We start from the raw sequence: 14,060 nt of genomic DNA on the forward strand, positions 1-14,060 counted from the left end.
TTCTTTTAAACATACTTTTTTCTACTTTTAAACAACTTATTTACAACATTAAAGACATTAAAATCAGTCATGACTTTTGCGATTTGATTAATTAAAACTATAAATAATGTTATAACTTGAACTATAACAAATTGTGATATTGAAGTGCCGATCTCCAACCAACTTCCAGTGTTTCTAACATAGTACAGCAACTGAATGCCCATAATGTTCGAGTATATGAGTACTATGATATGTAAGTACCCTGTTGGTGCCTGGAAAGAAAAGGGTTTTCATACAGTAATTCCTTTAGTCTAATACACATTTATACACTTGTCATCTTGAAGCCTAAGGGCGTCCGCTAGCTGGCGCGGTTGCACTGAGCGTGTGAGCGGTTTACGAACAATAGTTTTAGCAACGCTAACTCGTCGGACACGTGCCATGGCACCCGCGTCGTGCATGCGCCCGCTCCGTGCATCCCAGCGCCAGCTAGCGGACGCCCTTAATCGAAAACTAAACCTTGACAGTTGACACTACGCCCATTAGCAGGTGCTGCGCCCCCACCCCACTGTTTACGCACGCTCTCTTAAGCACATCCCACACTGGCTGAAATTAAGGACCTGAATCTATAGTCACGGAATGGTTTTTGTGTAGGTATCGAAAATCCAGATGACATAGGTTAAACAATATCTTAATTTCAGCCCGTGATGGGTGCACTTATCCGTTGGACAATTCTTGTGGCTTAAATCGGAAAATTTAACATAACATCCACACCACGTACCATTTAACAGCCCCCTTTATGAACTTAAAATAAAGTAGGTATTAAGGGCCCTCCACACTCGTGCGCGAAGCCGCGAACGCGAGTGTGGAGTCTAGTTCGCTAATCAGCGAAATCGACTCCACACTCGCGTTAGCGGCTCCGCGCCGCGTAGTCTGGAGCGACCTTTAAAAATAAAACTGTCAAAGGAGGCTAACATACATTTCCACACATACCTCTGTCAAATACTGTACGCCTCTAAAACAGCACGCGACACTCAAGAAAGGCGTCAACGTCTTCAGTAGAATCAATCCAGTAATTATGAATGGCTGGAAGGACGTTATGAAACACGTAACCCATCGAACTTCGAATGAGTTGAGTGACGCTATATTTCCGGTTCCGAAAAACGCTAAAATTACATAAGCTAGCTGTAAATACTGTTAAGGAAATTAAATAAATATTAGATGGGAATAAATATGCCATCATATTCGCCTAAAAATTGCTGGACAAAGTTCTCTTACGAGAATGTACATTGTGCTCTGAGCCTTCCACCAACCTTTTCATTCGTTCGTCTATTTGCCCCTCTAGGTATATCTTGCAAGTGCCCTTAAGGATCCCCGGCAAGCTCGGTTCTCCATACAAACTTAGTTCCGCTCTCATTTTAAAACGACTGCTAGATTGCTCTGAAACTTTGTACTCACAAAAGGATAAGGTATATCTATGTCTGTAATTAGTTTATGTAGCTTTAGATACCATAGTTAAAAAAATACTGCGAATTTAAGTTTCTCATACAAATCTTGTTTTTAGAGTTCCGTACCCAAAAGGTAAAAACGGGACCCTATTACTGAGACTCCGCTGTCCGTCTGTCTTGTCTGTAACCAGGCTGTATCTCATGAACCGTGATAGCTAGACAGTTGAAATTTTCACAGATGATGTATTTCTGTTGCCGCTATAACAACAAATACTAAAAAGTACGGAACCCTCGGTGGGCGAGTCCGACTCGAACTTATCCGGTTCTTGTTTTATTAAACTTCTAAGTTATACATACTATTACATAGCTAAAAATATTACTTAAAATAGCTAGAAAAATGAATAAACTTACCATGAACATTTCCCGCCTAAACTTATTTTTTTTTTGTTTTATGACCTCAAAAGAAAGGCACGCGAAGCTTATATCATTTTTATGTAATCTATTGCGATATATAATTTTTATGTAATCTATTGTTTAGAAATTAAGGATTGCAATACCAAGTCTAAATTTGTGCGGTAAGGTAGGTTTATGTTCAAATTATACACAATTTTTTGGTTTATTTCGTTTGTTTTATAAACTGGAGCTATATGAACTAATTACAGCCCTAGATATACCTCATGTCATTGTATGTGCAAAGTTTCATTACAATCCAACACGTAGTTTTAAAATGAGAGCGGAACTACGTTTGTATGAAAAGGTGCAATTCGGCCGAGCTTGCCGGGGACTCTTAACCCATAGAACACCACGCCTATCGCGCGCGGCGTGTCATCGTGAACATGAACCTTGTCGTAATGCGCGAAGGTTGATATTGGGCTGTAGCCGCGCGCGTCACTTGACGTCTTTGGCAGTCAAAGGGGAATATCGATCCTCGGTCTGTCGTGTCGTCAGTGATATATGTAATACAAAGAGGATATAATAAGATAGAGCGGTACTGTCATAGTAGATTTTGTAACCACAGTAAATTCACTGCCATCTATCAACACACTTTAAAACTAAAAATGAAGAGTTATAAAACTACGATAAAATGTATTTAAATATGGATAAATGATTTTTTTTATTTGCATTAATTATTTTTATGATTTTGACCCATGTTCTTTCACTGATATGCGTTAAAATTATTAAATAACAAACGAAACCGTCAACGCCATCTATACGACAGTAAGCCAAAGCTAGTAGCGCCCTCTGATCGAGAATCAAATTTTCTTGATTTTCGAGGCACGTTTTTTCCTTAGACTGTATCCATCTATTACGGAGTTATATCTATCTTTGATGTAATATAAGTAGATATTTTAAATTTAGTTATAAAGGATACGAAAAAGAACGCCCTTCTAAAATCGTCACTACTTATACTTCTTTCAATAGATGTGAGACTTCGTTTTGTTTTGTCTTCTTCAACAGATGATTTGTCAAATGTGCAGTCAATTATCTGTAAATAAAGCATATTCAATCATTTTTTTATATAAATAAACAAATAACAGTTCATAATCTACATTTTACCTAATACAGGGATTACAGGGTGAGAGGTGTCGGTATGGATCAAACGAAGGCTAAGGATAGCTGACCTTACAGGCTACCAATTTAATGGTGGTGTAAAATTTATATTTATATAGCAATCATAAATACATGTTTGAGTTCACAATATATATGTAGCAGATCTGCTCCTAAGCATACCAAAGGTTAATAAAACAAGTGTAAGCAGGTTGTGAAGGGCAAGAGGAATAGGAATCAACCGATACGTCGTCATTTTTAAAAATTCCGGCCAGTATCCTAAGCTACAGGGTGTACTGAATCATCAGTACTTAAATCCAGGTAATGTTTAAACAGTTTTAATAATTTAAAAAATAGTACGGGACTATACTACTGGGAGAGGGAGAGAAGAGGACAATTTAACTACGCGGTCGAAGTCAGCGACCAAAAGCTAGTAAAAGTAGTAAGGTGTATTCGGGTAATTCCGAAAATCACACCAAATTCCATCGTATTCGCTTTTTGCCCGTTGATTTCGGCATTGTTAAGCTGTCTGTTCTTACCCTCTTGTCTTTTTCTTACCCTTACGCGTCCGAGGTGAAGAAGCTTGAATTCAATCAAAACCCAACACATGACATTGCAATTTAGCGTGACTAGAAAGAGCCCTTCATGTGCCACGGAAAGCAGGAGATAAAATATAAGTATTGATGTGTTTATGGTCATTAGGCGGCATACTAATCTCTTGGAACTGGCCATCGGTAGCGTAAGCGAAACAACTGCAAGAAAAGAAATCCTTATACACTACGTTTTAAATTCTTGCGTCTTGTTTTGTGTGATGGAAATGATTGACCTGAACCGGACTTATTAATAGACACTAATAGTAATAAATAATAAACATAGAGTCACCACCAAAGACTATCTTTACTATAAAGCATGCTCAATAACATCCGAACATGCACTGTAACAACTTGTAACTCAATGGATGACTGTTATTGGCCTTGTTTTATGTAAACATAATTATGTCTTAGTTATATTTACGGCTGTTGTTATCCTTAATACCAATAAAATAAATAAATAAAATTGAAAATAGAGTCGAATTCAGATACGATAAATTACCTGCAGTCACCCACGACATTAGTTGATAAAAGTACAACACCGGCGTGCCCTGGTCGAATCTCCTCGACTGTACATATATGTTATGTAACGAGAAAATCAGCAACGCTATTTGTATCACAGCTAACACGACTTCAGTCCGATTCTCTTTACGTCTGTTGTAAAGAGGTAGTAAGACTCTCAGAATGTAAATAGATATTACGAGAAGCCACAGCAATCCAGCGATGATACTGAAAATACCCAAACAAATTGTAAATAAGGTATATTCAGGTAAATCGAAATACTTAAAATTGACAGGTAATTCCGAATACTTAAAATAACGGGTAATTCCGAAAATGGACTCTTAATTTGATTGTATTCAAAAGTGATTTTAAGATTTAGGTACCTATATTCTATTTGGAATTACCCGAATTAAATTATAAATTAACCCCTTAATACATTTTTAACAGGGATATTAAAAATGTATTAAGCATCAAATCGATGCGGATGCGGATGTGGAACAGGCAGGTACAGGAACGTCTTAGCAGCGGCGTAAGTGCTAGGTAATTTCGACATTAGCCTATCTATAGGAATCTCGTTTCGTTTTTGTGATTCGTCGGTCGATCACTTTAGCCTATGACGGACAGCGACAAGAAGTGAAAAGTTTGTTTTATTTGGACTTTAGTTTAGTAATGCGATTGTGGGGCACCTATATTCTTGTTAAAATACTAAGTTTCGTTTTTTTTTAAATAAAAATTACTAAAGTGTAATATTTTGGTTGTATCCCTTCAAATTATGGAAGAGCGGGACCTTCTGCCACAAGTATATTTTCATTTCTCATGCTCTGAAAGAGGGTCATTGTTGTTCTAAAAGGTGCGCAGAAAATGATACGTGTCTGCACTAGAGCATTTTACGTTCGAAGTACGACTTTTTTAATTTTTTTACGATACGCAATTGAAATTTGAGTTTAAATGGATTTGTAATAAATTTTTCATTTTGATATTTGACTCTCCATTCCATAAATAACGATACTTTTGTCTGAATTGTTAATTGAAAGTACCCTCAAGAAATACTATAAAAATGTATACTTAGTCATGTTTTAAAAAAAATACATGCATTTTACTTTTCTCGTATTCGAAATGAAAAGTAGAGTGTTTAACTCGGGTGAAAGGCATCATTTCTGCCTCGGACTATTGGCGCTCTCACTGCATTCGAGCGCCAAAATACCTCGGCAGAAATGAGTGCCTTTCGTCCCTTGGTTAACAATCTACTATTTATACTTAATAGTACATTATGATACAAGTGTGCTAAGTTGGTCATTACACACGAGGCGATATAGTGCGCGCTCGCTTACAGCTCGCGCGCAATAAGAAAGCCGATGTGTGTAATGACCAATGCACACGCGTTTCATACGACGTTTTTCAACACACTTGCGAGAAAAAAATATACTTATATTAATCAAATTTTAATAGTTAAAACAGTTAGTATTGTGTTTCATCAGTCATACTCGTACTGCCGGCCGGCCCTCGCTCGCCCCGGGCGCGGGCGGCGCGGCGGGCGGGCCGGCCGGCCCGCGCACCGCGCAGGCGGTCGGGCGCGCCCGTGCCCGCCAGTCCGACCAATTAAAGAAGGCTCCCTTTCCATGCATATTATTAGCAATCAATTAGCTTCTTAACTCAGTCGGATAGTATAATGAAAAAGCACGAGTGGAATAATACACTGAAAGAGCACGCGTGTTTAATATCTAGGATTATGAGCCAAAAATCGGTGGAATAAAAACGTCGTTTTGAGCAAGTGTGTTGAAAAAGAAGGTTCCAACCCTATTGCTATTTAAATGTAGTACATTGTAAACCAAATAAATTATTTTTCATTTTTTTTTATTTGACGTTTTTTTATGTGCCTAATCTCGACATCCTTTAAAAATCCGCATCTGCATCCGCGTCCGCGGATGTGAAAAAATCGGCATCCAAAAAAGCTGCTGAATGTTTTATATACTTACATGTATATCTCTTAAATGAATATATAGGTCTTAAATAATAATTGCACTTTACGGTAAGCCTGGGTTTTAATCTACCTACATACTTTTCGGCCGGATTTTGAAATAATGATATACTTTTACTTAATCGAACTTAAACTATCGTGAGACATATTTCAAAATATTTAGATCAGTACGGCTTTTACTCACTATTATTTTTAATCGCTTTTGGCGACATGTTTCGGATTCTTTGGGAATCCTTCCTCAGGCACGAGTGTCTGAGTTTCAATCTCTGATGCTACGAGAAGTCACGTGACTATTTTCATACATTATTTAAGTTTCGATCGATCGGCCATCTTGGCTAGATCCCCAGAAAAGTGAAGCAGAGTGTTATATTAGGGAAAAGATACAAAAAAACATTAAAAACGAAAACCCTCTGCGATGTAGGCACGAATAAGTGAGCGAATTAATATATATTAATTACCATGATGCATGAATTAATATACTATGATGATATAAAATCGAGCAAATAAAAAATGCGTCGTCGTGCGCCGCAGTGGGCTTCCGTTTTCAATTCTCCAGAATGAATTTTACTCACACTAATTCTATTAGTACATCTTTTCCAACTACAGGTACAAATGAAAAGAAACTAAGCATAGCACAGCTAGCTGGCCACATTATGAGAATCGGTGTAGTCAAGCAGTTTCGTATGGATGAGAAAAATGGCCACAAGCCCATGCCCATGAGTGGGATACTCAACATCCATCGATAGGTGAATGACAAACCCTAAAAACAAAAATTTCTGTTGAATATTTAAATTTGGTTGTTGCAATTCATTGAAAATAAGGGCTGGCAATACTATCTATCATAGGAGTTAGGTGTCCTAACTTCACCGTTGGAAGTTAATTAAAAACTTACTAGTCAATGGGGTTGGCAACTGTCAAAGGTTTGCATAGATGGCGCCATCATAGCTTGCCCCTTTTTCTATGAGATTTGGCTTAAGAGCTGGCATCCAGGGCATAAAATTCGTTAAAAAAAAACAAAAAAATTACACAATTAGCCTCATGCATGAAGTTTATATTTGAACGAAATATGTTTTATTCGGATGTTTGTTACCGTTATATCATGTTACAAATGCATTTCCGTTATTAAATTATCATTTAATTACTTAAAATTATAAATAAAAAGTACAAAAATTTGCCCGCGAAAAGCTAGTGAGCGAAACGCTCGAAACGCCACGTGACGTCACGCGTTCGACAGATTAGTGTCATTAGTAGCAAACGTCAGTTGGACCGCCCAACGTCTGACATCATCACGCTCTGTCGAATTCGCGCCAAAAATTATGAGCGTTTCAACCGCTCAAAAAATTTCAACATTTTAAATATTTTTTAATAAAATAATGTTAAGGTTTACAAAAGTATTTTTATCATTTCCGGTGTTCCAACGATATAAATTATGAATCCATAAATAAAAATAAATTCATGCATGGAGCTAGTTCTAGGGATTGACAGGGCAAGCTATGCTGGCGCCATCTGCTAAATACTTCAACCAGCCAACCCTATTCAGTAAATACATAATAGTAAATTTCCTTACCATTGCCATTGAGCCTAAGCCATAGCACAACACTTCGATCCACAGTCCATTCCTTTTTTGGCTTCTTCTGAATAATCGATTTGCTTTTGACCACACATCCAGTGACGGTATGGTGTTCCACCATAAAAAAATAGGCATTAAAAAGTGAATGTAATACTGAATTGGTAATTTTTGTGCTGAAAATATAAATAGGTTTACTAAATAGTCTCAAAGGTGACGTTATTGCACTCAGAATTTCTTGAAAAGATACCAAAAAGTGACCATAATGTGCAGTCAGCTACAGAGCTACTTGATTCGCCTGCCGAAAATTTCTATGCAATGAAGGTCACAGTTTTTGCAGGTGACACACACACCCTGAGGTTTTTCTCCAAGACAACGATAATTTGGTGTTTAAAAAAATAAGTAGGGAGGTAGAACACTCACCAAATACAACATAAAACGATAAAAAACACAGTAGTAAAAATGCCACATTTGAAAATAAATGCGAGCCCAAAATACTAAATCTCTTTAAATTAACAGGCTCCACTTGAGAATGAACTTTTTGCTCTAATAATACTTTAAGCAAATACAAAATCCAGCCTATAAATGACATGGTGACTAATATTAACAATGGACGTTGATAATAGTTCTGGTAATATGTCAGTCCTGCAAGGCTCAATTGTGTAATTTCTTCACTAAAACGTATAAGCTTCTCGTATTCTCCACTCAATAATAGTTTCTCGGTAAATTCTATAATTTCTTCATACTTCTTAGTGCTAAATGGCTCAAATGGTTTATAAAGCAACGATATGGCGTTTGTTTCCACTTCTAGCTTCTTCCTATTATACTGGGAAGCTAACTGCCTGCTGTGACTGTAGACAGCTTTTGCTCTGTTTGGCAGTGTCATGTTTAGCAAATCCACTGGCAATTTGCCCTGAAATCACAAACATTTAAAAACTCGCAAAGTGGTGCTTCGAACAATTTTGGTGGCGTGCGCCGCAGTGTTGGTAACGAGAAGAAGATAAAAAGAAGGTTCAATTTGCATCAGGAGAAGGAGAAAGCGGAGATGATATACCTACATAACAAAAAATTGTACAATACAACAGAAATGTCAACCTTAATGTGTCTGTTTAAAGTCAAAATTTAAATACTATGAATGACATATGCATCAACTTACAATAGAATTGACTGGCACAGGTATTGAGAGTATAGTAGACATGAGCGGTGTTAAGTCTGCCTGTTTTATGTCAAACCTATGATTGAATGACATGCCCTTGGTGTATGGGTCCTCAGGTCCCTCTTTAGCTTGTTGCACTCCAGCGCCCCACATCACAAATGGAGTTTGTGTTTCATGGTCATCACCCGAGCCATGAGAACCTTAAATAAATTAAAAATGCTATCAGCTTCATTTATTATGAATTCATTGAACATGGTGTAATGCAGGATAGGTTATTTAAGGTAGATGTTTGATTAAGTTTAAAATTTTAGTTATTTCTACTTTGTAAATTTTTTGTCAGTTTTATTATTTAATAGTACTTTCATTATATGATCAGGATCAATAACACGAGAATTATTCAAATAAAAAAAGAGAGTTAATAAACAAAACCTGTATCTAATAAATCTTGAAAATAGTCATACCCCAATCTGTCATGCCATGATCAGATGTCATTAGGAAAGTAGTTTTCCCATCATCATTGTAGAACTCTCTGACAATTATTTCCATATCCTTGATACCCTGGTCTACATTTCTAACAGTTGTTAAAAAGTTCCTGGAAAGATAAATAAAGAAAGATATTTATAACATTCAAAGGCTTGTGTTTCTTTTTAAAAGTCTGTTGATACTTAAAGAATTATGAAAAAAAAAATGTCACAATAGTTATTTTATTTAACTTGCTATCTCGCCAACAAACTGCAATCGCAGTTTGGCGAGGAATATAATTATAAGAAAATTGTTGTGATGTACATTGAGATAAATAAATTAAAAAAAAAAAAAAAAAACTTACTGTGTTTTAGGTTTATGTGTATGCCCAGATGTATCTGTCCCAAGTAAATGCAAAAAGTAGATTATTTTTTTACTCCTCATCTTTTCTTGCACTGCATCATCACTCTTTGCTTTGTGGAAGAAATTTTTAACATTTTCAAATACCCATGAGTCTAGAAGTGTTGTATTTTTATCAGTGCTAAATGTATTATCATAAGGGTCAAACTTATGGACAAATATATGATTGTCTACTGTTCCTTTTGTAAAGATGTCTACAATATCATAAGTGCCCCAACACCAGGTATATGCAGTTTGGTTGAACACTGAATCAAAATCAACAGGATTTTCTTTCCATCCCTTCATAATAGCCGAAGGGTCTTCATAGAAGCCTGCAATGACTGCTACATGGCCAGGCCGGGACTCCGTGGGAACTTGAGTGCTGGATATGCCCCATCTGCCATAGTTATTAGCAACTGATCTGGAATTTTTATTATCAATGTTATATTATATGTAAATGGTGAGCACAGGTTTCCTCCAATTGAGAAGAGGAAAAGACCTCCAGTGAGATTAGATAAGGAATTGCCTTGAATTTTAAATGTTACATACTTAAACAAACACCAAAATAACTTACCTCAAATATGGCATGGTAGTGTAGTTAACAAACGACTCTGCTCTTAGGCCGTCGACCATGAAGAGCACGAGGCGGTCTGCCACTAACTCATGATGTGGCTGATAAGAGACCACATTCTTTACAATAGGAGATTTAAAATAAATATCAAATATTGAAAACAAAAACACAACATGTATGAAAAAACCTATTAGAAACATATTTATTATAAAAACATAAGTAACATTGTCGTGAATATAATAATTTCTTTTAAAATTAGCTTAGGCTATAGTAAATAAACCTCTTTAATCAAGCTTTAAAGTTTAATGGCATTTCACATAGACCTAGCATTACATAGACCAGCTATACGCGTGCGCCCGTAAGGGATAGACATAGATGACGTCATAAACGTGGGGATACCATATTGGTAGAAATTACCCCAATATTTGATATCACGTTGGGGCGATTACCCTGGAGGCAAAGTTAGCTTGTTTGACGGTATTAAAAAATTGTTAAATAAAATGTCAATGGGCCGTTCTGTTTGGGCGTATGAACAATGGAATACCTCTTATAATTCGCGCAGGTGGTAGAAAACTAAACATGTTTGGTAAATAAAACGTAAAATAAAATGTATTATGGGTTTTAATTTAAAGAAATCACAAATCGCAATCACACCAATTAATGTACACCACATTTAATCTTCACAACATTTGTTTATTTATTTTTTGGAATTAGAAGTACGAAAAAACTTCGAGGTCAAAATTACCCATAAAATTATGATATTTTCATCTGGTATCCCTAACATGATTGTTATGCAGCTAAATTTAAGAAGAAGTTTAAAAATGGCTGAACTCAGATTCCTACCTACCTACGTAATTTGGGCGGATAATTTTACAAATAATGTTTTGTTAATTTGCGTAAATAATTGTGATATTTTTATTGAAATCGTTTGATTCTACATTGCTTTGAGTGTAACGTAATTTTACGATGTTATTCTCTCATATTGCGTTAAGAGGAAGGTGTAAAATACCGTACTTACTTGTGAAAGGTTATGATCTCATATTTTTGCTCAGAGCGGCTATTACAGCCGATTACAGAACAATTCACCAGTATTTTATCAAAGTTCAAGCATTCAAAACGCTAACCATCACTATATTTCATAAGAGAAAGCACAATTTCATACAAAACAACGATAATTAAACAAGCAACGAACAAACATGACATGTCACGTACTTATTTGTTTGCCACAACCTCGGTTGTGGCAGCGGTGAAAAAGTGACACTATGACAAGGACAAACAATAACAGCGCTTTCTCTGCTACTCCTACTGAAAGATACATAAGACTATCCCTATCGGTCATTTTCCCCCACCCCTCATGACCGATCCAGTTATACTAGATTCATGGCATTTCATTATTATTATCCGGCGAGCAGATTTTAATGAAATTAATCTACAGTTCTATGCTTCTATGTGAGTTCTATGCAGTGCAGTATACATACAGTCCTGTCATCTTGACACTTGACAAGTGTATTCATTTTTTTTTTATTCGTCCTTCTGGACAGGCTAAGACCATAGGCCATACTGCCTCTTCTTCAGTTAGATTAAATTTCATAAGTCAGTTTTAGATATAAAGTCTTCCTTTTTTTAAATCCATAAGTCAAATCCAATAAAAATGTCTTCAGTATATTTGTCTTCAATCATTTGTTTTTTCGGATACTTCGCGTAAAGGTCACTGCTTTCTCGATCTTACTTATGGATGCGTCGCACAATGACCTTGGTGCGGTGCGACGGTGTGTTATAACCTTAACACTACTTCGAATAGATTTAGGCAGGTTATACACGTAAGGAATGCCTTGCCGAAATTAACCTTTTGTCTGTGTATGTAAAGGGCCCTCCACACTCGTGTGCGAAGCCGCGAACGCGAGTGTGGCGTCGTTTTCGCAGATTGTTCACGCCTTCGGGCCTTCTTCGTTTTTTGTCGGTTTTTTGGCCCGAACTTACAAGACTCCACATAAAGGGCCGACCACACTCGTGCGCGAATCGCGGCGCGAAGCCGCGAACATGAGTGTGGAGTCTAGTTCGCTAATCAGCGAAATCGACTCCACACTCGCGTTTGCGGCTTCGCGCCGCATAGTCTGGAGCGAGCTTTATGTAATTGTGTATTATAGTCTGTGCGGAACACGAATGTAGATTAGGTATCTTTATGTCGCGGCGCCAGTGTGGAGTCGATTTCGCTGAATAGCGAACTAGACTCCAGACTCGCGTTCGCGGCTTCGCGCCGCGATTCGCGCACGAGTGTGGAGGGCCCTTAAGAGGATATAGAAATAGACGGATGCTTATGACTACAGCTCACATTACTACTGCCTGTGGGCCTACCGCGAACCACGTTCGACGTATTGCCCTATCACACTTACATACGAATTAACAAGTGCGACAGAGAAGCAACACGTCGAACGTGGTTCGCGGTAGGCCCTCTGGTTGTAGTCTTCGAGTGAAAAAATATATTACAGGCGGAGTGCTTTAGACGAGAACTAGACCTAGAAGCGATATATAACAACGAAACCCTTCTACAGTTTGCAAGTGTCACAATTTTACTAATGTGGTTACCCTGCTTAAGATTAGCTGTAGACGCTGTAGTCGTATGTTATTAAATAAAAAGAAAAATCTATTCGTAAATTACTTTTTTGGAGGTGGTTTAATAACGTTTACTTGTTTCGAATCGGAAGTATCTGATACACTATATGATTCTTCCATTGGAATTCCAGCAGAAAGCAAGCACAACAGTTCTGATTCTTGAGTTTTTTTGATGTCTTTAAAAATAATAGCAGTTGAGATTTTTTCATGAGGATATTCTTCTAGAGTTAATCCCAGAGTCGCATAAAGACGTCGAACTTGCCCTGAGCTTAACCACCCGCGGCGCCCTGGATCAAAACTTTTAATCACCGCTTCCAAATGCCTGAAACCGTATTCGAGTTATAAGAAACTGAGAAAGATTTTTTGTCATTTTTTTAGTACCTTTAAAAAATAGAAGTTTAGAAAAGTTTAAACGCAGTGCTCGTTACCTGTCTTCATATAAAACAGGGGCTGTCCCGTGTCCTGCACGAAATAGCATGCAGTGATCTAACAATTCCTTGAGATACGATGTAGGATCGTTAGAGCCATCGGATAGTACTTTCGTAAGTAGGAAACGCATCAATTCTGGAATTCGCCGGTCCCGTAAGTAATTTTCTGCGTCATCTACTGCATTAAGAATTCTTAGTTTACGAGGAGGTATTACTGGCGGGATGGTTTCATCACTTAATAAACATTTACATAGAAATATCGGATCCGGTGCATGCTTCCCTCCGTCCAAGGCTTCTTCGGCTTCTTCATCCATTGCAATTAAAGAAATTCTAGATTTTGGACGCAAAGCGATTAGTACTCGGTTCGTTTTTAATTGACAAGCCTTTGAAATAAACAACGGAAACTATGACTACTACGTTTTGACTGGCTGAAAATGGCCTCTACAAACGGCATCGATAATTGATTGTCTACAGACCGCACCGGACCGCTCGATGCGGCGCACGTATCGATCGTGTGTACGGTGGTCGTCGTACGTGCGTTAAGGACGCAGCTATAAGCTAGAGCGAGGAAGGGATATAGTTGGTCAAGCAAATCTTGTCAGTAGAAAACGGCGCGATGTCGAAATTTTCTATGGAACGATAACCTTTGGCGCCTACATTTTTTAATTTTGCCGCCTTTTTCTACTGAAAAGATTTGCATGACCAACTATATTTTGATCGCACCAAGGTCGCTGCCCGGCACGGTAGTCTGTTACGTTTTTACAATTTTTATTTATAGTCTGTGCGATCTCCTATCACACTGGATTTGAATTTGCGAATACGT

At 37.4% G+C, this 14,060-nt stretch overlaps 1 protein-coding gene across 1 annotated transcript; it reads right to left on the reverse strand.

Annotated features, from left to right (window-relative positions):
• Positions 1 to 5: 5 nt before the first annotated feature.
• On the reverse strand, positions 6 to 13,612 carry LOC134755857 (GPI ethanolamine phosphate transferase 1-like). The gene is made up of 14 exons (XM_063692490.1): positions 13,238 to 13,612; positions 12,912 to 13,131; positions 10,200 to 10,315; positions 9,591 to 10,046; positions 9,226 to 9,356; positions 8,765 to 8,964; positions 8,032 to 8,521; positions 7,609 to 7,784; positions 6,614 to 6,801; positions 4,065 to 4,291; positions 3,531 to 3,724; positions 2,797 to 2,910; positions 970 to 1,161; positions 6 to 251 (listed from the first exon to the last, which is right to left on the reverse strand). Exons 1-14 carry the CDS (start codon positions 13,549 to 13,551, stop codon positions 6 to 8), a joined length of 3,264 nt encoding a protein of 1,087 aa, XP_063548560.1. The 5' UTR covers positions 13,552 to 13,612.
• Between the last annotated feature and the right edge of the window lie 448 nt (positions 13,613 to 14,060).

This window comes from Cydia strobilella, chromosome 3 (assembly GCF_947568885.1).
Source record: "Cydia strobilella chromosome 3, ilCydStro3.1, whole genome shotgun sequence".
In the NCBI taxonomy this organism is placed as follows: Eukaryota; Metazoa; Arthropoda; class Insecta; order Lepidoptera; family Tortricidae; genus Cydia; species Cydia strobilella.

What these genes read in the sequence shown, in the direction of transcription:
- LOC134755857 (XM_063692490.1), bottom strand. Translation starts at nt 13,551, where the DNA reads ATGGATGAAGAAGCCGAAGAAGCCTTGGACGGAGGGAAGCATGCACCG. An exon ending in GATGTACTAATAGAATTAGT is followed by an intron (nt 4,292 to 6,613) that starts GTGAGTAAAATT and finishes GGGTATTTTCAG; the next exon opens with TATCATCGCTGGATTGCTGT. An exon ending in AATGTCGTGGGTGACTGCAG is followed by an intron (nt 3,725 to 4,064) that starts GTAATTTATCGT and finishes CTTTTCTTGCAG; the next exon opens with TTGTTTCGCTTACGCTACCG.